Source organism: Tyto alba, unplaced genomic scaffold (genome assembly GCF_018691265.1).
Source record: "Tyto alba isolate M040663 unplaced genomic scaffold, T.alba_DEE_v4.0 Super-Scaffold_1000006, whole genome shotgun sequence".
Classification (NCBI taxonomy): Eukaryota; Metazoa; Chordata; class Aves; order Strigiformes; family Tytonidae; genus Tyto; species Tyto alba.
This window is the reverse complement of record NW_024881272.1, coordinates 32,468,395-32,495,185: the sequence shown is the minus strand read 5'-3', so window position 1 is coordinate 32,495,185 and position 26,791 is coordinate 32,468,395. Positions and strand designations below refer to the sequence as shown.

The 26,791-nt window shown below is 39.1% G+C and overlaps 1 protein-coding gene across 4 annotated transcripts in view; it reads right to left on the bottom strand.

Annotated features, from left to right (window-relative positions):
* The window catches only part of PATJ (PATJ crumbs cell polarity complex component), a 154,955-nt gene that overhangs the window by 39,256 nt on the left and 88,908 nt on the right, over positions 1-26,791 (bottom strand). For all 4 annotated transcript variants that reach the window (XM_042806676.1, XM_042806695.1, XM_042806687.1 and 1 more), the window contains exons 28-31: positions 23,509-23,705; positions 14,508-14,599; positions 5,040-5,112; positions 2,027-2,119 (exon numbers count right to left, since the gene is read on the bottom strand). In XM_042806676.1, the coding sequence (XP_042662610.1) occupies positions 2,027-2,119; positions 5,040-5,112; positions 14,508-14,599; positions 23,509-23,705 (455 nt within the window). The remainder of the gene's footprint in view (positions 1-2,026; positions 2,120-5,039; positions 5,113-14,507; positions 14,600-23,508; positions 23,706-26,791) is intronic.

Here is a 26,791-nt window from a genome sequence, read left to right as displayed (position 1 = left end):
AGATTATGAAACTGGCTTTTGCCACTATTTCTCACCCATTTATGCCTCTAAACCAAGGGTTGGCCCAACTGAAGGCATTATAACGAGCAGTTGGATCTATAGGCATTTGAATACTTTTCTAAATCCACCTCCTAGCCTGCAACTTCTCAGTATCTATTTATTTAATGGAAAAATTAGTAAGTCACCTCTAAGCAAATGTCCTACCCAGCAGCCAGAAGCGACGCACTCACTGCCTCCTGGTCTCGCCAGTGACCTGGGACCAGGTTGCTTCCCCTCTGTGCCTCAGTGGGGCTAATAATACTGGCCTGCTGGATAAAGTGCTTTGAATTCCAAAGGTAAAAAGTAAATTGCATCAGCCGGTTGCTGTTACACGAACAATTTAAGTGGAAAGATGAGATAACTTGGTAAAAGTGGGAAAAAAAACCCCTAAGTACTATACTGATGTTCTCCTTATCTAGAGGCTCTCACCAAATCCATGCCTTTGTCTCTTCTTACCACCAACGCTTTACCTTTTTATTTTTTTTAACCTTTTGGTCTAAAATACTGTAACTACTACCCTTTGGCTCCACAGTTCCCTTCTTTTTTGCTTCCAGTTTGAAAAGAAGCTGCCAATATATTCTGGGTTCCCTGCTGCAGCAGCATCTTCCCTCTACACCTATCTTGGACTGCTGCAAATTTTTTTCTTCCCCATTAAATTCATGCTTCCTCTAGTACCTTTCAAAAAGCTGCACTGCACAATATCCTACACCAAGAGTTCAGTTTTGTACAATACATTTTATATATATTCTATCCACTTCAGTCTATGAGCAATTTTTCATATTAACTTGTAATCCCTCAAAAGTTTGCCAAGTTGAGAAAGAACAGCAATAAAAGCAGGTGAATTGCACCTGTGAATACATTCAATAAAAGTCTGATTCATTTATATTCCAGCACATCAAAGGAAGATTCTGCACAAGGCTACCAAATACAAATAATCCAATTTTTTCATAATCCATTAGGAATGTAAACCAATCCATTTTACATGGGTGGTTAACCCTGATGCTTGATTAGCACATAACACTTCCTAACTCTTGGAGTTCACAGACTCATTAAATATTTACTAGCTATAGAACATTATGTATACTCAAAATTTCTATCTGCAAAACCCAGGACACTCTTTGTAAAAGACACAATGGAGCAAGAAGAAGGCATCTAAGGAAAAAAATAAATCCAGAAATGTCAGGTTTCCTTAGCTGAGGACAGCACACAGACACTGTGCATGCACAGCAAGCCTTGGCCAATGCACTCCTTGAAAAAGGAATAGGCTGTTGGACAAAAAGACTGTCTCAGCAAATTTTATGTACCTCTAGGTTAGTCACCCTTCAGCATGTTTAGCAGCTTTCCATTTTAAACATTTAATACAGAGTCTAGAAAAAGACATTAGAGCTGCACCCTGAAGGACTTTCAGATTTCTGATAATGCACAGTCTGGACATATTAAAAAACAAAAAACTCCATCTGTATCAATGAGAAGCTCAGTATTTATTACAGTGTACACTGACAGTACCACATTAAACCAGAAGTTATGGGCTTGATGTAGAAATTACTGAGAGTAACTCTATAGCTATGTTATTCAGGAGGCAAGACTAGATTATGATAATAGACATTTTGGCCTTAGAATTTATGGAGCTATGAATATAAATAAGAATATGATTTACAGACCACGCTTTTTTTCTGAAGTTTGCCACACATGGATGGCAAGAGTGGAAACTCAATCCCCTCACTGAGAAAGAACTTGAGAGGGCCAAAATGCTACATAAAAACTCTTATCTCAATATTTTAACAAATTTTACTGACTGCTTAGTTCATGAAAACAGCCTACATATGTGAAGCTAAGAGCTTGATTCTGCTCTTACATGTACTGGATATTATTTGACAAAAGTGTTCTGTAATACTCCAACACAAAGGCAGAGAGCAAACAAAGCAAGCCAATGAGCCTCCATCTCCTAAGCTCTAATCATCATTAAATATTGCTTTAAGTCACTTACAGCTTTTTTGGATTCCTCATCAGTCAAACTCTTCATGAGAACTTCCAAATTCGGGTCTTCTTCGCTGCTTGCAGGTTCAGTGCCACCGTGATCCTGGCAGAAAGGATTGATAACAGTTTTTAAACACAGCTATGATCCCTGTAATAGCTCAAGAAAAAAATTAGACAATTTTACCTTTTCTTTTGTTTTTATTAAACAAGTAGCAGCATGAAAAAGTAAAAAGATCCACAATTAAAGCATCCTAATGTCAGGAGACAAATAAGCGGTACAAGTTTAGAAAGACACACCTTGGTCTCCACTTGGCTGGCCCGAAGTACCCCGAGGCAGTCCAATACTAGCACTTATTTATCAGGGTAGCCCAATACGAGCACTTAGGTGCAGATCTGGGTCAACTTTCAAGGCCATACTAATCCCTATCAGCTGAAAACTGTTGAGTTTGTATTAAGACGCCTTCTCCAGACTTCTGTTGGGAGGGAGGGTCTCATGCATGCTCAGCACATTAAAGGAATGGCACCTTTTCAGGGAAAACATTGTTAGAATTTAGAGTATCGTTAATTCGGTTACATGCAAAATTTAACATGTTAATTCTCCTTCCTTTTTTGAAACCACTAAGGTCCCAAATCTGAAAAGATTTTTGATCTAGTATTTTGATTTACTTTGTTTTAAAATAGTTTTAATACACTTAAGCCTTTGATCCGAACTTGGAGCTGTTCTCTCTTGCAAAACAAAATAAGACTATTGTGTAACAAATCAAATTTCAAGATCTGCAGTCCTAGAAGCAAAATTGTTTCTGAATTTTCATTAGGCAATTTACATTTAAGTGCACAATGAGAATTACGCAAATGTCTTGATGGTCACTTGAGTGGGTAAAGTACCTCTGCATTTGTACAAAGGCTCATTCTATTCAGTATATTCAGTATTGCAACAAAATACCTCATTCTGTGGCTTTCTGATGAATGAAACTTTTTAAAAACAGATATGAAACAGATATTTTACAGTAATTAATATTTAATAGACTTTGCTTCTGGTGGCTTGCCCACAGTATTACACCACAACCCATTCCTATCCTGTCCTGGAACTCCATGCAATGAAGCAAGACTCTGTTTTAAGGCATATTTACTGTTTATCACCTTCCATATTAAAATACCTTATGAAGATAAAGAGACAAGATGAAGAAAATTGACACAACAGTACGTGGTAACTATGGCACCCTGGTATTCTGTTACACTAGCCAGGCTATTTAATGTGATCTGACGAGTTTCCTGCACAGTGTAACTAACACACAATGTTAAATATTTATTTGGTATTTCAAAGATATTTGAAGATATAATTTCAAGATATAATGCACAGTCAGTTTTGATTTGCTTTATTTAAAGACAGGAGTAGCTGACAAAGGAAAGCAATATAAGTTTCTATATAACAGTAGTATCTTTTGGTTACATTTATTTTATATAATAAAAAGATACTAGCTAGAAGTCAAAACCTGCATTTACTTATAAAACAGACACAATGTAAATAATAAGATCTTGCCATTAATGCTTGAAACTCAACCCACAAACATCTACCTCTAAAGGCAAACATTGCACATGAAGCTGAGCGCTTTGGTTTCCACATGCTGGTAGAGTCTAATTACAGTTATTTGACCCTTGCACAGAATGTGCCTTAACAAAGCTTTGTGGTTCATCCTGAAGACACAAATATTAAGCAAAGCTGGGAACAAATACAGGTATTAGAGAGTCAACAAAAATAAAATTAACTTGGGCTCTGTAAATTGTAGAGTAATTTGCAATCCACCAGCTGCACCTGGGACACGCTGCTTTTACAGGAGAGAGAACGAAAAGCCAAAAGGACTGTCCAAAAATGACTCAGATCCAAACAAAAACTAAGCAGCTCTTGCACAGTACAGCTCTACGCCTGCATGGAAGTAGCCATCAGTGGTAGTATAATCTGGAAAGCAATAGCAAGCGTGTGAACAGGAGATCCATCCAGCGGTACCTAGCATGGACTAGTGCTGTGGGATCACAGTAATGCTTATTGAAATACCAGGAATTCAATGCACATGAATTTATCAATTCAAGGCAAGACCAAACCCCAATTGAATTATAAAACATCTTGTGCTTTATTAGCTCAAATAGAAATAGAATTAAAAAGCAACAGCAAGGCTAAGCATGTATTTTATCTAGAAAATTTAGTTACACCATATCGAGATGTCAAAATGATAACAATGTGGTGACACTGCAGAGATTCATGGTGCACAAGAGAGCAATCAGCCTACACTGGGGCTGAGATAGCAACCATAATGAAGAAAAACACTGGTAACATTACCATACTGAGGAAGTTTTTGCACTGTGTGCTACAACAGTGTGTACTAGAGCTCACTGCTTAAACAGCCATCATCTGCGCCTGCAGGAAAAAACTGAGCAGGAGTGAGGGAGTCCGATGCTGGGGCACAGGACAAAGTGGTGGTGCAGGGCTCTCAGGCTGGGATTGTCTCAAGGGGCTCTTGTAATGCAAACCATAAACACAGTGACCACTTTTACTATAGCTAGTTGCTGGTCATCCCTACTTCATTTTTAGAGATGCTGATAGGAGGGTATTCTGAGAGAAAAGAAACTTGAAAGGTGGGAGCTTTCTCCTGAAAAACACTCATTTCTCTTCTGTAGGAGGATATCCATGTTCCAGGCAAAAGATCCTCACCATGACTACTCTAACCAGCTGAAAAAGGAGCAGAATAGGAGATGGCAAGGTTTTCATTTGGAGACTTTTCTTCCACCTGTATAGCAATAACCTGTTTAATACCTGTCACTAATGCCACGTCAGCCCTTTCAGTAATGATGAAATCAATAAAGAAGAGACAGGGGAAAGTATGTCTGTTAGGTCAAGTTCCTATCCAAGGCATTTTATGATTCAGGTTTAATTAGACAAGGTGCACGAATTTATAATGAACTGCTAATTATGATAATCCATCTAATTTAGCAATCCCTAATTAAAAAAAACAACCCATAAACCTTACCTCAATAGAAGAGTGGGAGCTGGAAGGTAATGGGAAAGGAGTAACAGCCATCTGATTGACTGCATCTTCACTTCTGTAAAACAAATAACATATTACACGCTCAAGCATAACAGTCAAACTTTTCTTTTGAGTTTGTTTTGCCCATTAAGAAAATACTCTTACTAGCATAAAAATTAGCTGTTTCTTACCAGAATTTAGAGCTTAGAAAAGCACTTAATTTTTGCTTCTGTTCTTTGTTAGTGAACAGATTACATCCCTTCTTGGGACCACAGTAGTTTCATCTGGGACATACTGCCATCACATTCTTTAGAAACCTAATTTCATGTAGATTATCAGAGGATACAGTTGGAGTTTATGGTCCCTACACATCAACAGACATGCTAACATTTCGTTAGCCTCTTCTAATAGTGTCTACAATTGTAAACAGCTTGTTTATCACCTAACATTCACATTACTGAAATATAATACCTGCTTTACTACAATAGATTGCTTTTTCTTTTTTGTTGATATTTGCTGTGGTCTTTTCTAAAAGATTCAATGTAAAACCTTGGAAGAATTTTTATACAATGCAGGGAGAAGAAAACAGATGAACATTGATTCCCCCTATATATAAAGTGCATTATTTTTCAAAGATTCTTATTATGTATGGCATATTTTCCTCTATCCTCTTTAAAATACATTCCTAAACTGACATCTGGACATCTGATTACTTTGTAACTTCCAAAAGCTTTTTTTTTTTTTTTTTTTATTAAATAGTATTCTGCCTTACTAACGTTCTTTCTCAACTGCCATTTAAAATCATTTGGCTTGTGGAATCAGCTCTGCATTTTTTTGGCCTCTGTAAAACCGAACCAAGTAAAATAAGACTTCAGTGATGTTGAAGGTAAATCTGAGGCATAAAAAAAAAAAACAAAAACAAAAAAACAACCAAACTCAAAATTTTGCTTCAAAAACTGTACTGATGCAGCTCTTTATTTTGGGGGTAAACAACTCTCATAAAACACAGAAGCCAGGAACGTGATGCAAACCCCTTTTTGCTAAAGTTTCAGTACTGTCACACAGCCTCCGCTCGCCAAAACATGACAGAGGAGGAATCAGTAATACTGCTGCTTTGCAGACAGAGATCTTGAGGCGAAAGGACATGACTTCTCATACAGTGGGTCTTCTGGGTTTGATTTCTGGTCCTACGTACCGCCTTCCAGGTTACTGTAACACAAGCAGAATTCTTTCCTCTTTAGTTTCTGGAATAAAATATTAGACTAGTATGTGTTTAGAAACATTTTACAGAAGTGCCTGAACAAAAAAAGTCTCACTGTATCCCTCAAGAGTTAAACACACGAAGCCAGCATGTTCGGATCACTGAGAGACAACACTGTAAAACAATAGTTCTCAGCAGAGAAGCGTATGGGAAATTCAGTCACAGGCATTTGAAATTTTAAGTCCTGCAGGCAAAGGTTGGTGAATTCATTTACTTATCTTCAACCAAACAGCCACACAATTCAAAGGAACTGGTTCTGTGCTGCTTATTTTTGTACTTGCTCCCAGCCTCTCCTCTAGGCCCTGCTCAAAGCCTTGCAAGAGTCAGAAAGCAAGCTAAGATCAGAACCAGGGCGGCCAGCGATGCAGAAACACGGGCGCACGGGGCCAAGACAGAAATCTGAGGAATGTGCAGAATTGAGCCCGTGAATTTCTTAAGCGTTTCACAGTTTCCAAATGCATTTTACCTTGCAAGTCATATAAAGCAAGGATGTTTTTTCCTCCTCTTATCTTCATGAGACATTGATTTAATTATGTTGCTTTTCTAACCTATAAATCAGCAAATGTAAGATGTCTGAGAGACGTGGCAATTTTTACTTGACTGCAGAGAATTTTCTGACAATAGTTTATACGAGGCACAAACAGCATGAAAACTAACAACACTTCTGTAGCTTACAGCGTGTGCTGCATACCTTGCAATTAGGAGCAAACTTGAAACTAACAAGGTATGTGTAAGCCTTTGCAAAAAATATTCTAAAAATTGCTAGACAGAAGCTTCATGATCTGCATGATAAAGTGGGGTGTAATTAATTATACAAACGAGCTTCTACTTCATATATATATATACACATAACAAGTTTTTTTTTCCAGTCACTGGAAAAACATCTTTATGCAGTTTTAAATAGATGGCCATTTTTATTCCAAGCAATAAAAAAACACTTACAGTAATTCCCTGGAAAAAAAAAATGCGAAAAATAAAAACCCCCAAGGTTACGAAGTGTCACAACTTGTAATCTCCCCCTGCTAGGACTCGTACATATTTAAATACTTTAATGCTGCTTCAAAGGAGAATGCTTCAAAGTAGAATCAAAGTGGGAACATATTTTAAAGTGACAGATCTAATAATAAATTGCTCTTTTTGCTCTCCACTTCCATAAGTGTCCTCAACTAAAACATGAATTTATTTACAACTGAAAGGAGCAATCATTTTCTTTTGATGCAGGAGCAGACAGCTTAGAAGTCTGAACATCATATTCAAATTACAGTGACTGCAAATAAGCATTCAATGTACTTGCCAATAGTTGCTACATAACCACCTCTGAGAAAGCTGTTCCCTGTTACCAGTGCTCAATATTGGTTAAGATGTCTAAACCCTTTGCAGTTAAGACACGGTTTCATAATCTCAGGGCCAAAGCAACACACAATTCAATTTATACAGCAGGGAGGCTCAGATGCTCCCCCTCCATTATCTGCAAAAATGATACACATCCACTGCTCGTGTTCCCGATCTTATACTGGTTTGTATAAGACACTGGGACAGCGGCCCACCTCCTTGCTGAGCTCGTGCACCTGAGAGCTGTTTATATTTCATCAGCTACATATAAACTGAATAGGGAAGGAATTCATCACTCCTTCCAGAAATACTTTTATTGCTTCTAACCTCGCAGGATGAGTTTGAGTGAAAACAGGAATTCGATCTGCTTGGAGGTTAGAGTGCCTATTGCTTGTACCAACAGCACTAACTGTGGCTCGATACTGAAGAAATAAGAAGCCTTCCTCGCTGCAAATGTCACGGGAAGTGATATCAAAGCAATATATAAGTGGCAAAGACTCTTCAAATTTTAATAAAGCTCATACCCTTTCAGATTTACTTGATTAGAGATTGCCATACTTTACTACAGTTTACTTTCTTTCTGGTCTAAGTAGGACCCCTGGAAATTCCCCTTCCTTTCTCACTGACCAAATTGAACCTCTAGTGCTTTGCGCCATCTAACAACTGCACCTCTGATGAAGGGGGAGATGTGAAGCTTAAGTAAAGACAAATACAGTTATTATTGACTAATAATTAACTAGCATAAACACTTGGCACAAAAGGAGCCTAAAGAGAGCAATATGCAAATATAAATCTAAAGGGATTACTCATTCCACATTGCAGAAATTAAGCCTGAGGGGAACTTAAAGTTGAGTGCTGTAAGGCTTCAGCTAGGCTGATCTGCAAGGCTGTGCTGCACGTATCAGAAAGCTGCCTCTGGCTCTTTGGAGGAACGTCGCACACAGCTGGGATGGTCTATGAAATGTTCAGAAACTTATCTTTCTAAAGACGATAACCAGAAGTCACAGCCTCAGCCAAATTCAGGCTTGTTTTTTTCTCCATTTGTTCATCAACCTCAGACTTGTAATTCTTGAATTCGGGTTCCCTGCCTTCCTTTCAGGACATTTTCTATTTTACTTACTCTTATGTCTCAGGTTTGTGACGGCATAAGCTTACTGTCACGCAATGCTAAGAAAATCCTTATTGAGCATGCTGAATGAGATTCATTACCTGCCTAAAGCAGAGCATCTTGTCTCAGACAGTGTCTGAACTTCTATGATCCATGCAACATCAAGACAAATCCCAAACCAGATCCACTTGGAAAGGCAATTCATCCCCACATCTAAATGACCTACATTAGGACAAGATGAACTGAATTGCTCTTTGGAGGCTCCTGACAACTGTTCACTAATCAGGAAAATCCAGATGACCTCTAGATGTCTAAACTAAGGGAGATGAACCTCCTGCCAAACTATCTGCAACTGCACAGTTCATCAACACTAAAAGGTCATTTGACAACAGCTTTGTAAGGGGTTGTGGATGCTTTTGGGGAATACAAAGCACATCAAGAATCAGGAGAAAAACCCAGTAGCTTGCATGCAGTTGCATGACATCTTAGTTGGAACAGATCTGCATATTGCCCATATCCTGCTTTTTCTAAAAAAAAAAAAAAAAAAAATAAAATCAGGTCAGGATCTCATATTTTCTCATCTTTATTTTACCATTTTCCCTCTAGAAGTTCCTTTGGAAAAGAGGAGCTGCAGAAATGCTGCACACTGAAAAGGCATGCTATATTTTTCTGTCAGCTGGGTCAAGGCAAGACCTCTGTATTATGCATCTTCTTGAAAAATCTCTCCTACTAACAGCAAGAACAGTCTTGTTCTCCATTTCCCCTCCATCAACTCCCGACTATGTGAGAGCCAAATGCATACAGATATTTTAAATGAACAACTAATGTTCATATAAACTGCAGCTTAGGTCATCAAAGGTTTGAAAGAGACCAAATTACTTAACTTCCTCAACCGTGCACTTGTTCCCACATGTGTATGACAGCAAGGAGGAAACAGCTCTGAGGAAAACAGGAAAAGTTCAAACTTGCACGCACAGTGTCTGGCAAGAGCTTATTTTTAAAGCTTTCCCACATGAAAGAACCTAAACAATCAAAGCAAGTAAAACCAGAGTTTATACTGTTATAATATGACCAATTATGTAAGCTAGAACAAACTTAAAGCAAAAATAATTTCTAAAGCATGACAGTATTTGAGACTCTGGCATATACCATACAATGTTACTTACAGAGGCTCCAACAGAAGAGCAAAGACTCAGTGACAAAGTCACAGCAATGGAGTCACAGCACGGACAACTGACCAACCCAGCCACTGCCTTCACTTTATCAATCCTCAAGAGTAAAAGGATTTTTCTCCTTTGCACATCACCACAAATAACAAGAGATTAGTCTTTACCATTATACTTAAAAATGGAAGAAGGGGTTAGGTGACAGAGGTTTGTGGGCTTCACTCAGAAGTACAATCCCATCACCGGAAAGCAATGATTATGGAACGAACGACTGCAGTGTGGTAGGACGACTCTGGACAGCTGGCAGATGGTGTTTAAACAAGCAAAATCCTACAGTACTTAAAGAATTTCTCATGTTTCATCACAGCACAAGACAATTTTCTTTTAAGGAATAAAGGTATACCAAAGAATGAATCACAGAACTGAACACAATGGGATGATGGTTTGAAATCAGGGACATTCACTTCAATTTAAGCATTCAAACTATATTTGATCTGCTTATTATACCAACACTGAAGCACCAAAACAGATTAAAGGCAGTTAATTGAGCATGGAAGAAACACTGAATTTGCTGAATCATAAAATTCTCACTGTAAAAGAGCATTCTGATATAAACTGGATTTCCTACTACAGATGTAAAATCTAATTATATTGTTTTATTATGTATCTTTAAAGGATGGACTTACAATGCATGAACAAAACCCATAATGGATACAAAACCTATTCTATTTTGGGAACCAGGGCACAGAGACTCCTGCAAGAAGCAAGTCCCTTTCTCAGATTACTACCTGGCTAATTCCTGTTGTTGGAGACTCAGATCAAGAATTTCAAAAGGCAATCAAGACCCTTACATGCCCATGTGCCACTGACTTCCACTAGCACTTCCATAGCAAGACTCCTTTATACACCTTGGAAAGCTGCAATCAAATTATTATTTATTTCTGATATCCAGAAATCAAAAGGACAACCCATATTTGCCACAGTAGCTTGGAAGTTAATGCAGCAGCTGTAAGATTTTGAGGTCAGATAAAATGTGACTGGACACTAATCAAAGGAAGCACTTGGACTGAGCCATTTCATCTCAGGAAAATCTTGCTGTGCTTGGGCAATTGCTTTGTTTGTTTGATAAACTGGGAGAGCAGGTTAAACGCCTTCAAATTACTTACTGTAGAAGGCCACAAAGCACAAGATGCACTGAATGAAAAAAAAAGTGACACTATAGCTGCAAATCTTTTAGATGCTATTACAAGCTCATGTAATTAATGAGACCACTGGGAAACAGTGCTGTGTTAAGACCTATATTTTGGAATCTGGCCAAAATCAACTGTTTTAAATAATCATCCTCAGCTTAATTGAGGAAAAGATGCTCATAAACCAGAGTGAGAAGCCCTCATATATATATAAGGGGACGTCTATGATTCTCACAACACTTACTGCACTATGTCTCATCAGCAAAAACTGCAGGAAAGGGCGGGAATGCAATTGTAACACTACCTGGGTATAAAAAAAGTGTGAAAAGATTTTTATAGTGCAGACAGTAAGTTAGGATTTTAGTAAAAAGTCAAAAAGGCTGAGGACACATTCTATTCTTTATTTTTTCCTACAAAAAAAAAATTTGGGTGCAACAAAATCCAAGTCATTTAATGTTATTTATTACAGTTCTCACAGAAAGGCTTTTCTGTGCCCAGGAATTTCTGGGCTTCTTTCATAACTGATTAGAGTTCATGGAAACATCCCTCTGCCCTGCACATGAACCAAAACACCAGAAATAGGAAAACCTTGATGCTGTTTCCTGCTTCAAAGTGAAAAGCAGCATGCTTATCGCTGAGCATCCCTCATCTGAGGAAAATAAGGCCTCAGGATATCAAAGAGGGCACTTTTCAGTAACAGTCCAAGTCCCACCAGTTTTGCTTTTATGTCCTAGGTCAGTTCAGTCAGGCATGCAGGAATTTTTAGGCTGAAGAATGATATGTTTCTGGAAAACTATAGCCTATTCAGGCCTTTCACCAGTGAAATTAGAGTATCTTCATGCACATGAGGACCAAATCCACTTCTCTCATAACTTCTGCAGTACTTGTTATTTTGCTACGGTGAGCTGTGGCCCCTTCTTGCTGTGTGCTCCAGGATGTGTTTTGGCTACATTATGCTACGCACCTTTTACCTTTAAAAGAAGTCACACCGGTAACCACTCAGGAGGAAGAAAGTAGCATTTCTGTTGCAACTGGCTCCTCCTCATTTTCAAAGCATAACAAATGTAACGGTATCCTGCTCTTTCCACATCATTAGAGCTCAGAAGAACATATCTGAAATCAGTCAGGCAGCAAACTTACCAGGAGAGCTGAGTCTGCTACACTCAGCGCTTTGTTCTCAGCTGGAAAAGCTATTGCACATGCATGTAAGAGAGATGGATGGAGATTCAAGATGACTGTTGCTGCTCTTATTTACTACAGCTGGCACCACAATGCATTAAGTAGTGGCATTACAATATCCCGAGTTTTAGATTATAGTTTTAAAATAAGATGGTAAAGCAAGATAAAACTTCTACTAAACTGTGACAGTCAAGACTTCTAGGACCAGCACAGCCTTTTGGTTTGTGTTTTCAGTCAACCAAATCCAGTGGCTTTGTGGTTTAAGATGTAGGAATGGGAAGCACCAAGATTTAATGGGCTCATGGAATATAGTTTGCATGAGAAAATTATTCTCATTTCTCCTTAAGATTCACCTTTAAGAGAGACAATTTAATTTGGGTTTGCTAAAATTCTGAAACACCCCCTTTACTATGAGAAGCTGACCATCCATCAAAAAAAGGATGACACCGGTTTTCTCCCTGCGTTAGAACCAGTGCTCTAGTTACTAATGACATTCTCTCAGTGGGAGATTTTCTTTTCATTGCTGTTCAAATGGGTGCTTGTGTCAAGCGAACAGACCCATCAGTTGTCAGTGTACTCTAACGTAGGGCCAAGAGCGGTGACAAGATGCATGCTCTTGGGATGCATGAAGATAGAAGTTTACAAACTCAGCAGCAGCATTTAAAAATACAAACTTTTTTTTTTTTTTAAACTCTAGAGACAGAAACAAGAATTATTTAATTGTATTACCAATATCTATTGATTATGAACATTAAGACAACTTTTTGCCCTGAAATCCACTTCTACACAGACAATCTGAAAAGGGGAATCAGGACTAAGAATTTACATGGCCTTTATATCTTAAACACGATACAAAATATGCACCGAGGATTTACAGTCCATGGGTGACTGGACCTAACAGGCACCCTTTGTTGCACCTCTGTGGACAGAAGTGCTCTGCAGCCAGCCACGGGGCTCGTGCAGCAGGGCAGGCTGCAAGAAGCCCACGCTCTCCCCGCTGCCTGACAGCCCTGGGTTTTGGCTTCCTAAGTTGTGGTTCTGCCTCTGGAGCTTCCAACCAGACACATTTTCCACATGCAATTAAGTAATGGTGAGTGAGTTGTTGTACATGACGTTTAATTTTCAATAGCTGGGGAAAGTAACACGGGAGCTGCAGGCAAGATCATTAATCTCCTCCAGATCCTCTACGCTGCCAAGTATAGCAACTCATTCTTCACTGCATTAATGCTGCTCTTCCATCATTTCTGTGTATGCTCTACCAGACAGAACCATGCAAGTAAATGTACACATTTATATGCATTCACCCACAGATTATTACATTGTTCACAGGTAAGCTGTGTGTGAGAGAAGAATGTAAAACAATATCAAGTATGAGGTATAAGTTGGTGGGAAGACCACATTATAAAATGGCATGGGGGTAAGTGCCCAATGAAAGTCACAGCTGAAATAGATGCATTTATGAAATTCCAAGCATGTATGAGTTCTGAGAAAGAGGCAGCTTCTTCCCAGACCTCCTGCCCAGGGTGAGAAGAGTAACACTTCCTGAACTACAGAGTGAATACATGGAGATGTCCTTAATTCACATACAAAGAGGAAAAATTTTCATGCTTGGAGTAGAAGAAAAGATGCCCAAAAGTAATTCTTATGCAGATGAAAGGTTTTAGTATATTCCCTCCTACAGAAGCCATCCCAGTGCTCCTTGCCAAAGTCAGGTTCCCCCTCTGTATGAATAAATCCTCTTGTTATGCCCATACAAAGCTATCTCTCACACATCCACCCAGTCCATGCTCCATGTACTCCACCCACACTTGCCTGCTCCTCTCACATCAGCCCCCTCTCCAACCCCAAGTCCTTGCACCATTTTCACTCTCTTCTGGCAGTCTGGGTGAAGCAAGCTGCCCACCCTTTCTTCGTCCTGGAAGAAGCAAACTAAAGCACTTTAGAAAGTTGTGGTGGAAGAAGCTCTTATCAGAGCACTCTCAAGCCCAACAGGGACAGCTCAAGTCTTCAGCAGACACCGCTAAAATAGGCATTCCATTCCATTAGATTTTTATTTTTTTTTACATTATTAAGGAGAACTCTTCAACTGTTCCGAGAAGAAAAGTTAAGGAAAAGGTTTATTTCACTTCAAAGAGAACTGAGCAAGTTCAGCATTTTCAAAACAGGCTAAATATGTAAATATGTAATGTAATAGGCTAAAGCGCAAACAAGTATTTTGATGAGAACTGTTCTTACCGTATGAAAACTAGCTTGACCTTTGATGGGGCAGTCTTAATGATTGCAGAAGCGTTCTGATGACTTCTTCCATACAATATCTGATTGTTTATCTGTTAAAAGAAAACAAAGATTTTCATGAAAGTGGAGAAGTATGCATTGTTTTTTTTATAACACCAAGACTTCCAAATTGACTGTGGGATAAAGAGGTAAGTCCCAAAGAAAACATGGTCAAATTTAAATTGCTTAACTTTTGAGGTTCTTACAGACAGGAACACCAGTGTTGCACTGAGAGCTATACCTATCTGTACGGTGTTGTTGAGACAGAAATACCAGAGCTGAGGCACTAAGAGCCTCTTTCAGGCACAGCTGTGCTGCAGAAAGACATTTTATGATAAGCATGAAGGAAGAGATGGGCACTGCTCAGCTTGGCCTTGCACTGCCCAAGGCTGTCACCCCTTCTCTAAGCCAACTACCAGAGGAGGATGGGGTGTCACCTGCAACTCAGCAGCCACACTTTAATCATTCCTCATCAGCTTTCTTATCATTCCGTTTGAAATGATAAATCCTAATTTGATTTCAGGAATATCCACCTTCTCATACTGATTCCACGAGAGACCACAGAATTGCAGCCTTGGAACGGATTTTAAATATTACATTTTCAACATCTTAGACTCCAACTTATCAAAGAAAAAATAGTGTATTAATAGCAAAACATTCCAAGTTTTATTTTAGACGAATATAAAACAGGAACCAAGGCAGAGCTAATTTAGTCTTATTAGTAAGCCAACAACAAGAGAAATCTTTTACTCTTTTTCAGATTCACAGAATGGATTTTAAGTATTGGCAGATTTTTGGAAAACAACTCGATCTGAGAAGAGTCACATAGATACGACAACAGCACAGATTTTGAGGCAGACACTCCTATACCTTACCTACAGTCAACTGGCCGTTTAGGAAAACTTGCTGTTAAGATTGTGCTAACTCCTCAGTTCCGCTGAAGGAAACAGAACTAACAGCCATGGAGACAAAGGACAATTTAAGGACATGCCACATCACTTTTGCTGTGATGGATCAAACACCTAAGCACCACAACAGAGACAGAAAATGCTGCAGTTTTCAGAGTGAAATACAGTACGTGCAAAAAATACAGTATGTGCTTCAGGACTTTTATTTCTGTAGGAACTAGAAGTCTTTTCCCAGTTTAAGGAAAATAAAGACTCTTACTGTCTCCAAGTGCCATGCTCAGCAAGTGGGACTTCAACAAGGACAACAGCATCTCTGAGATGAATATAGTAGTTATTTCCAAGCCAATCAAAAGCATACTCAGTATCACACCACAAAAATAACCTGAAGTGTAAATATGGAATATTTAAAGCATTTAATTCATTTCACAGGCAGGGCTTGTATTTAACACCTTGCTCCACCCCAGCCTGCCTGCAATGCCCTGAGTTTCTTGGGCTTCAGTTCCCCTTTGTTAATACCTCAGAGGTATCTTAAAATGATAAAAGAAAAGTAAAAAGCAGAAATGAATAAAAGTAAAAGCAGAGCTGGGTAAAAGAAAGTAAAAGCAGAGCTGAATTTGATGGGAAAAAAACCCACTATGTCAAGAAGATTAACAAAACCCTTGAGCAGTTTCTTGGTTGTACCCTGATGATTTTCAGATTTAAAACTCAGCTGAAGCAAACACTCAGCAAGGTGGTGAAGGAAAGCATCCTCCCCTGACAGCGGGGAATAGGACTACCAGAGCTGTCTTCCTTCAACTTTGACAATTTAGACTGGAATAAGCATCAAGATAACAATGATCTGTGGAAGAACAATTATTTATGTACACCTGAATATCTGTAAAGATAAACAAAGTAATTCAAAGCTACATTTAACATCTTGTATATTGTCCAAAAAAGAAGGTAAAACTAAAAAGATGAAGGAAAAAAAACCCTGAAATTAATAGTATTTGGAGTCATGATGTTAGTTCAGGTTCACGGTTCAGCTCGTCCTGTGTCTTGCCATCTAAGTAAGCAACAGAGGCTTCCAAGCGTGCAGAATAATCTGCTATTTAACTCTGTCAAAATTCTCACTCCAAGCATCTTGATTAGATTAATGCACCTCTCCAGAGCTGGAGTGTTCATACACCCTTCCAAAGTGAGCAGCCAGCTTCATTTCAATACTGCAATTTTTTCCTCCCGCTCTTAATTTACAACATAATATTTACATTCACATTTGATATACCAATGCTGTTTAAAACAATAATGATAATGGAGCCCAGGAACAATTTACTAGTGGTTATAGAAGGACTTTTTGTTACTGAAAATGTTTGTATTGGAGTTTGGTTTTGTGTTCTTAGAAGATTTTTTTCATTCAAACAAGAAATAACTGGCCAAGTCTTACAGCCTTGTGTCATACAGGCTATTTGGTCATGTTGGCAACTTCACAATACTCCCGTCTCATTTTCAATGGGTCAAAACAACATGCAAGTTCATCAGTTATATAAGGACAATGCAAGGTCAAGAATAAAACCCCTAACACTTGATTATTCATTAAGATTGAAGTGCAAACCATTTCCCTTCAAGTTGCTTACTGTACAAAGAGAGAACACGGAAAAGTCTGCAGGAGTCTGAGCTGGCATGAAACGACCAGCACTGAGGAAACAGCACCACTCCAGCACTCCTAAGGGTTTAACATGGTGCTGCCTGCAACTGCCGTGGTTGCAAAGATGGGGTGAGAAGCAACATCCTAGGCCATGATTTGTCAACCAAAGGTAAACTTAAAAATCCGGTGGCAAACATGAATGCTCGGTTGCATTCTGGCTTCAAGCTGGACGGGAAACTTTCAGCAAGTTTGTTGACTTAATTTCTTGAAGTTCAAAAATAAATTATTCACTGGGAATACTGTATGCTTTACAAATTGTTTGGATTTAGTTAAATTATCACCAATTTTTCTAAACAGCAGACTTCTTGGATTAAAATTTATAGTCTTTACTGTGGCTAAATTAATCCTATTCACTAGATGTATCAGTCCAAAATTTAATTAGCTCTGAGCTAGGTCTGTAAGTTATAATTATTTAATTACACCGAAATGAAAGGATAATCAAAGTAATATATCTCCACAAGGTTTTGGACTGTTCCACATAGTTATTACAGCCAAGTATTAATTTTTCTTCTTTTTTTTTTTTTTTTTTTTTAAAAAAAAAAGGTCACTTTCTTTTGCAAAGTAAATTAACATTCCGTTAGCTTCAGATACCATAGGGATGAGCAAAGCACAAAAGCCTACTTATATAAAACAAAAAAAAGAACATCTATTTTTTCATAAGTAACACCATTTTAAATCTTTCAAATTAAATAAAGTAACACGTCAGATTAACCAAATAGTACTCGGGGAGTCAAAACCTATAAATCTGTGCTTTACTTTTTTCATTAGAGATTAGAAAAGAAAAACAAAGCTTTGACTAAGCAAAAGAAATAAACTGATCTAAATCAACCTCAACCCTTTGTTAAATGTCTCTTTACATAAATTCTTGGAAAGACAGCAGAGAACAGAGAAAGATAAAAACATGCTACAGGTATGAGGTCAGGCCAGCATACTTAAATTCAATCTTTAATATAACCCTACACTGCTTTATGGCAGATTTTATCACATATCCCAAATGTACTGTTGCCTTCACCTACAAAAGTTTTGGTTTACATTTTCATACACTGAAGTAGCAGAAAGTTCAAACTCAATGAAATCTGAACTCTTAAATTAAGAGAAAAAAATTTAAAGGATTGTTTGCTTCTTAAACTTGAATTTGCAGAAGAAAAACATTAGATATGGATATTTAAAAAAAATAATGGTGTGCTGCTTTTACTATGTGGCAGTAATGGAAATCCGTAAAATTAGTATCATCTGATTTTTATGAAAATCAAGTTAAATGATATCCCAAAGCTAGCAAAAGAACTGGCATAGCCTTCTATAAAAATTATTTCTTAGTACCAATGTATTAGGTTCCTTCTAACCACAGGAATTGTAGCATTTTGAGATACAACTGGACTCTGAAACAATGGGAAGTTTCAAAAACTTTCTGATCAGTCAAATTATATAGACTGAAACTCCATAAAATACACGAAACCCCCAAAATAAAAAAGCATGAGGAAAACACTGAAAAGAAAAAATAATTAACTAGAATGTGAGTAGTTCTTTCCTCACCAATTTTCTTGCCTGGCACATGGCTAAACATGTGCATCATCTAAAGTGATCAACAGACCATAAACTCCTTAAAGACTGAAAATCTCCTGCCCTGCATTGCTGTTGAGCTTCGGCGCTGGCTCGGCCGGCTGCTGTCCCCTGCAGCTCCCCGCCTAGAGAGCGTGGAAAGAGGGACAGGACGACCAAAAAGAGCAGATTGCCTGTGCCCTGGCGCACAACCAGCCTTCCCACTACAGCTTTACTTTATTTGCAGCTTTAACTCTCCCCACCCAACACCAACCCTAATTGGTGACCTGTATACAAGTACATGAAAAAAGTATTTGCACCCTGTGAAGGGCCCAAAACGACACTATCCTTCACTGTTTCCTTCAGTAAATGAATCTGAGAAGCACAGAAGCTGTGACTATTGTGTTTAAATAGGAATAAAAGAAACAAAAAAGCACCACTAGAGTTAATCACTCAAGATGACCCTTTCTCCTGGGAAAACCTCACCGTCTTGGTACGTTTAAGTTACTGTCCCTCTTAAGGGACAGTGCTACTTGCCTAATCCAAAGTAACTGTGTTGACACAGGAAAAACATAACAAACCCACAACAAATAAACTGAGACTAAAACACCAGTTTCCCACATTCCAAAACAGAAGTGGCATCGTGAATTTGGCTGGGGTAGTTCATTTACTTGGGCAAAATCCTGATGCGTTTATTATATCATTACAGCGTCACTTGCATTTATATAAGAATCTTAAAATAAAATAGCAATAAAAATACATTCAGCAGAAAAGCCCTCTAGCTTTGAGCTATGACAAAAATGGCATAAAAAAAGAAGAAAAATATAATTGCCTCTCGTGCAACAGCCCAGAACGGACAACAGGCAAACTTGTACAGCGATTCCTGACTACAAAGGCCAGCTGTAACTCTTTCAAGAAGCACTGTGGCCTCCCAGAGCAAAACATCCAAACAAGCAGTTTCTTTCCACCCCCTGCCCCATTTTCAACAAGATAAGCAGGGAGAGGAAGATGGCAGAAAATCCCAACATCAGTAATTTAGCGTAACAGGGCTCTGAAACGCTTGGTTTATTAATAGAACGCAGTTGACTCTCTTATGGAGAGATGATAATAGTAATAATAACAGGGTGGATTATTCAGTGTGAATAAAACCTACCAAGAGGACAGACCCACGCAGAGTTCATGAGCAGCAGGGCTTAACAGCACAGGTACGGCACCACGTGAATGTGCTGCGGGCCATGCTGGGCGCAATCAGCCCCAGGACTAAGCCCAAACTAATAAGATACGAAGCAGCGCAGACACCTGCACTAAAACAGCAAGGAGTGCAAGGCAGGAGCACCACAGATGGTTTCTTTGCTTGGAAAAAGAACCGAAAAGCAGAACTCGTATCATGTAAAAACTAGATTCTTTTGGATAGGGATCAAATTCTGACCCAAGCAATTTTCCTCCACATATAGAAGTAGGATGAAAGGACCTTCTCCCTCAAAAAGCTGTTTTCTCCAGCAACACATCCATCCAAAATACATCACAGAAGATGTATTAAAAAAATAATGATTACATTAAAAAATTGTATGTGACCTGCATTTCACTCAATGTATAGGTTGGATTGTCTTTGAAATAAAGCCACGATCATGCCCTCAAAAGACTACTGTTGTTTGCAGAAGCTAAAAGTAAAATGATATTTCATTAATTCAGTGACAAAAGATTTTATGAATAAGGAGCTGAGGCAGTCTGGCAGCATCCCACATCCTCCAATTGAAAGCAATCAAACTCCAATTCAAAAGAAAAATTAAGAGGTAATATCTATCTCTCTCTCTCTCCATTCCATTAACCTGACCCCCATCAACAGCCACGGGGAATAATCTGCACACACTGCAGTAGTATCCACTGTTTTAATGGAGCAAGACTAACCAACAGGATTCACTAGGGCAGCCCAGGACAGTGCAGAAATGCTAGAGGCTTCCCAGGATGTGAATCCTTTCTCTTGACGATATGCTCTAGTAGTCAAAACTAACGTGTAATCAGAGATGCAGATGCAAATATACTTGAAACATGCAGTTAAATGAGGGCTGAGAGTGCTCTATTTGCTGATGACCAGATAAGAATACTGGGGGAAATGACCTCAAATGCTGATGAATGGAAGTGGCTGCAAATTCCAGTAGCTTTTTTTTTTTTTTTCTATCAATAACTAAATATTTGACCAGGGGGCAATGGCCAGCAGCTCAGTCTGCAGGTAGAGCAATTCAATACCTACATTCAAGGCCAGGCTGGACGGGGCTTTGAGCAACCTGATCTAGTGGAAGGTGTCCCTGCCTGTGGCAGGGGGGTTGAGACTGGATGATCTTTAAGGACCCTTCCAACCCACCCCATTCTATGATTCTATGCAGTGAAGCACTACCCAAAGGAAGAGAAGTTAAGTTTCTTCATCAGTAAACGTTGTCCATCCAGGTCTTTGAATGAGGGAAGGACATCATGGGAGAGAGAAAATGCTTTTGTGACCAAAAACCCTACTTACAGTCTTTAATTTTATGTCCTTCACTGGACAAAAAAAAAAAAAAAAAACCCACCACAAAAAAATCTGGATTCTGTCACTTCCTCACTTCTGAACACCTGAGTTTGCTGTTAATGCTCTTTTTAACGTATTTTGTTGTAAAATACACTACAAGTAAAGCATGTTGATCACCCTGACCTCTGCATCACTGGCATGGAAGTAGCATGAAATTGTATCAGAGATATTCAAAAGCCATCTGGATACAGTCCTGGGCAACTGGCTTGAGGTGGCTCTGCTTACACAAGCGGGTTGGAGGCCAGATGACCTTTGGAGGTCCCTTCCAGGCCCAACCATTCTGTGCTATTCCTGCCTCAGTGACCCGTATATACATTTCTTGGGTATGAGGATTCCTAATAGTTACTGAAATAGTTACTGGACCTAACAGTTATTGAAAATAAAACTTGCCCGTGTAAATGCCCATTAGTTTAATTTCAACGCTATTCACACAACACTGAAATGCTTTTAAAAGACAAAAAAACAGAGCTGTGAATAATTGACCAGTGGTGTGAACATGAGACGTCTGTATATGACTAATGCACAACCCATTCCTTTGTAATACAGGATGTTTTGACACTGGATACATACTCACTGGGGACCAGAATGAGATCACCACATCCTTTCATATAATGTAATCGCACTTCTGCCCACTGGTGACACACCTTTAATTTGATTGCAAAGGTAAACAAGAGAGGTAGTTACTAAAGACTCTTTGAACTTCAGTTTATTTGAAGTTTGGCATTTTTGAGATGGTGGACATCGCTTTCCTTCCACTGGGGAAAAAAAAGAAAAAAAAAATCTCCAACTTGACAGGGAAAGGAACTAGGTAGGGAAACACCACCACTTTGGAAAATACTACTTATAACATGGCTCATGAATGCAAATCCCAAGCCTTGAGGTATAAGTGATTTATCACAGATGGTGCATCTTTCAAGTACTGCTATTGATACTTAACACTAGATCAAACAAACACTGCAAGGAATAACTCACGAGATGTAAGAAAATTTCAGAGGATCCTTCTCTGTGGGAAAGTATTGATACAAAAGGCTCTACCTTTCCTCTACCAGGAACTACCTGGTCTAAGCTACACACAGAGGAAAACAGTACCATGAGTCCTTTCCACTGGTACACACCCCAAATTTGACAAGTTTAATTTTTTTACCATTAGAATTTGGTGCCAGGTTCAGAAAGAACATACATTTAAAGGAGAAAGTAATTTTCCTACCCTAGTCCAGTATGGTATAGACCTTGATACCATTTATCACACTTAAAAATAAAATAATAAACTTCAGATGGTGTTATTATTATAGCAAAACAAGTCTTTCTTGTACTATGTGTATTGAAACCCCATAATTACAAAACTGTTAGACAATGACAAATGCTTAGACAATTCTGATTACTCCCAAGGTATCCCCAGGCAAATTACTCCTTCTCAAGTCAACAAACGTGAGAAAATAGGTGGTTCTCTGATGGCACAGAGGGTTGCTGAAAGATCAGAAAGATCACCACCCATGGAGAGCAGTAGGTCAGCATATACCTGCTCTTCAGTGAGAGCTTCTCTCTAAATGAAAGATCCCCAGGGATGGCTCATTTTTTTAAACTGCTGAAGCAAACATGATGCGGGGAACCACTGCAGGTACTGAAGTAAAGTGTCATTTTGCAACAGCCAAAAATCAGATGAAGTGTAAGAAATCTGCGTTTTCAATCTGAAGGTGAAGCAACGAGATAGGAGAAAAAGCAAAGACAAAATATTCTACTTGCTAACGAGCTCTCTTGCCTTGTGGGTGAACTTGTGCCAGACACGACTAAAGAAAATAAGTATTTTAAGTTACAACGGATCAAAACAGATTACAGCATGAAATTTATTTTCAGGATGGGGAATATCCCTGTCATCTGTAAAAACACATATGGTAACTTTGAGGGGGTTTTGTTTTTTTTAATGTAAGGTGTGAATTTCCCTGTGAAACCACATATGCACTACAAGGATAGATTTACTGTCCCCTTCCTGCCTTTCAACAGTCCCTCCCCCTAAGCATAGCTTGTGAACATGCTGAGAGCACAGACTTCACTGACAAGACATTAGTTTTCACAGGCCAATGATTTTTGTTTCACTGAAAACACATTTACCTGCCAAAGGCCAAGTTCTCAGTTGGCATAAATCAGTGCAGCTCCTTGCCTCAGCCACCTAATTCCATTTGCAGGCTTTATTTAAGGTTCAAATGATAGCTCCACATATGCCTCTCCCTCTCTCCATATGAGCCCTGCTTAGTAGTTAAAGGAAACACTTACCTCCAGAAGTTCATCACCAATATGCATCCTTCCATCTCGTCCTGCAGGTCCATCTGGATTGATACCAACTACAAAGATGCTCATACGAGAGCGGTCCTTGTTGCCAGCAAGACTCAGTCCAAGCCCATTTTTGTCTTTCTCAAGCTCAATAATGTGCAACTCTCCTGGTAGATCTGCATATCTTTGCCTGATTTTTTCTAGAAAGATCAATAAACATAAAGTGAGTTATAACATAAAATAACTTACATTCAGATGTTCAAGAACATACAGAAACATGCTAGAAATTGATGGCTCCTCAGCAATTATTGTTAACAGAGGTCTTCCCAGCACAGACTCTAAAATGTCATTTGCTGTGCTTGTATCACTCACACAGCAAAATGCAGCATCAGCTGCAAATACTGATTACATTAAAACTGCACTACTTTAATTATTTGTACAACAGGCTGGTTCTAAACCAAAATTTTTTGAAAGGATGGTAAACAAGGGAATTTCAGAGGCACCTCAATCTTACCTTACAAAAACTATCAATTTCAGGAAACTCCCGTAAAATTAGAGCTGGTTAATTAACCACTGTGGGAAACTGAAATGCTTGCGCAGCAAATTACTGCAAACTCACATCTCAAGGTAGAATCTTTTACTTTTGCTTCTTTCTGGTGACTCAGTAATATGCTTACCATGCTCTGCTTAACATTATGTGCTACTGCGCTGGTGATTACTCAAAGCAGATGTCAGTGACAATGCATATGAATGATTACATTTTTAAATGCAGCCTCACTTGATATCAGGGTAGTTATTTATCTTTTATCTACATTTCAACCATTTCTGTGACAGAGCGCAATATTCTTACAAAGTTATTTGGAGCGTGTCTGTGGATGCTGACAGTTTAATCTGAATGTCTTTTCACTGGCATACAAACATCTGTAACTATTGCTTGCAAGGGTCAATCACAGCAAGGGTGATTTTTTTTTTTTTTTTTTTCCTGTCTTACTGTCCTTTACAGATTTTAAAGCCAGCTTTATAACACCACCTGCATCCAATGCTTCAGCTGGGTCACATATTAAAAAAAGCAAGTCAAATTATTTTGCTGTGGCTGGATGTCACCTTTAGTACAGAGCCCAAGGTGAAAGAAATTGCTGCATTATGCATTAAGAGAAGAAATAAGAGATATTGTATGTTCAACTATATCCCTGAGTCAGCAGCAGCAGCTAGATCAATATTTGCTATTACCATTCCACTGGGAAAGCATATTTTAATAGTATGATTTAACCACTATAGTGAATGTTCCCATGACAACAACTAAGAGGGGAAAGAGCTGGGGAAGGTGAGAGGGAAGCAACTAAAAGTGAACAAAAACTGCTGAGAAGAAAGACAATGAAGTAGAGGTGTTCCTTCCACAGCCTCTGTGCCTGCTGCCAGGGTGATTTAGCCAACCTTGGGTCCACCCCAGTGGCTCTCCTCTTCGAGGGTCCTTCCTCAGCACTTCTACCAGCTGCAGCAGCCCCTCGTGCTGTGGTAGCGATCGCTGGGACAGTGGGAGCAGTCTCCCATCTCCAACCCCAGATGCATCCAACAGCATTACCTACACTCGGAGCAACACGGACAAGAACCAGCTCTCCCATCGCTGTATTTACAGGCTGGCATTTTCCTGCTATGCTCAAAATCCCCAGTGGCCTAGAGCCTGAGGCTAAAATCCTAGGAATGTATATTAAGGGCGAGGTGTTATCCCTGGAAAGCTGTAAAGCCCCTCAGAGGTCTGCACAAAATCAGAATATCAGAAAAATTAGGAACCTCACTTGTTACTATCAATTATATGCCAAAAATTCATATAACTGCATTAAATGGTAATCCATGTAGCTGCACAGTTCTTGAATATATTTCTTAACTAATGCTGTCAAAATGGAATTAGAAGTGTGATTTGCTACTTGAATTTGGAAATTGTTTTTCTTCTGCTTAGTATGCAGGATACCTCCTGCCGAAAAACAGCAAGTGAGGAAAGGTCTCAAAAATGGTGCTTCTGAAAGCACAGCAGATACAAGCACATATGCAGCCACACGTGTTTTATTCACACCACTGAGGTTCAACACTTTTTTCTCATTAAGTGAAGTCCAGACCTGAGGAGCACCAAGACATTTTCTGCCCACCACAATTAGACAAACAACTCATCACAGCACAGCAAGTGGCTGCAGCGTATCCCAGCTGTAAGAATATTAAGAACAAGTCATCAGCAGAAAAGGGATTTCTTAGTGATTGCACTTCTGTTGATAAAGCAAAGAATCAGTGCTCTGGAGGGATGCTGTTGACTGATCATTGCTCTGCTACACTTCCTTCCATTGCTTGTTTTACATGGGCAACGCATCACACTTTCATTTGCCAGGAGCAAAGCACACAGCTAAAGCATGTTTTCAGCAATTCAGAGTTGGACGCACAGAAAAGAGGTGAAGGAGCAAGGAGAACACACACGCTTAAACGTCGTACAGCTGAAGCTGCAAATCTCCAGAGACTGCTGCAAAACTCATTTCTTGCTTGTCAGTAAAACTCCTTGAAATTCCCCAACACGAGCCTGACGCAGGAGCAGCTCTGTGACACTGCACAGGGACACATCACTCCAGCCTCTACCTGCAGACAAGTGGCTTCTGATACTACCAGTAACTGCAAACTCTGCAGCGTTTCCTCTTGCTCGAGCAGCCCCAAATGAGTTTTCTTACATGGAAAAAATGTTAGCTGTTCAGAAGTAAACATATATTCCTGTTCCATGTTGGGCTGAAACTAAAAGTTTGGTTTAGTCCTCCAAAAATTAGTAGTTGGGGCAATTACCTGGGATAAAACAAAGCCCCACTGAAGTTTCTGGTCTGCCTGCATTGGGCCAGGACTGGAAACCTGGTGAGTTGATGCCCAGATCAGCACTCCAGCTGTGCCAGTAATTCATCACTGTGGGAACAATTCTTTGGGTAAAGGAAAATTTATCTGGGCAAAAACCAGAGATCAACTCCAGGGGTCATCAAGTCATTTTTTTTGTTAAGAGGTTTTTGTTTTATTTTGTTTTTAAAAGGGTATTCGCCGCTGCATGTTTTTGTTTAAAAAAAAAAAAATCCATACTTACAACAAAACAAAACTCGTGTGTGGACCAAGTCCTTCATTAAATTACCACATTCGTTTACAAAGCAACTATTTGAAATGGCTGAGGTGATGGTAGTGGTAAAATAGTGGGACACTACGGAGGAAAGTACAAAGACACTACGTGCTGAGCGCCGCCTCCAGCCCGGCAGGAGAGCACAGTTACGAC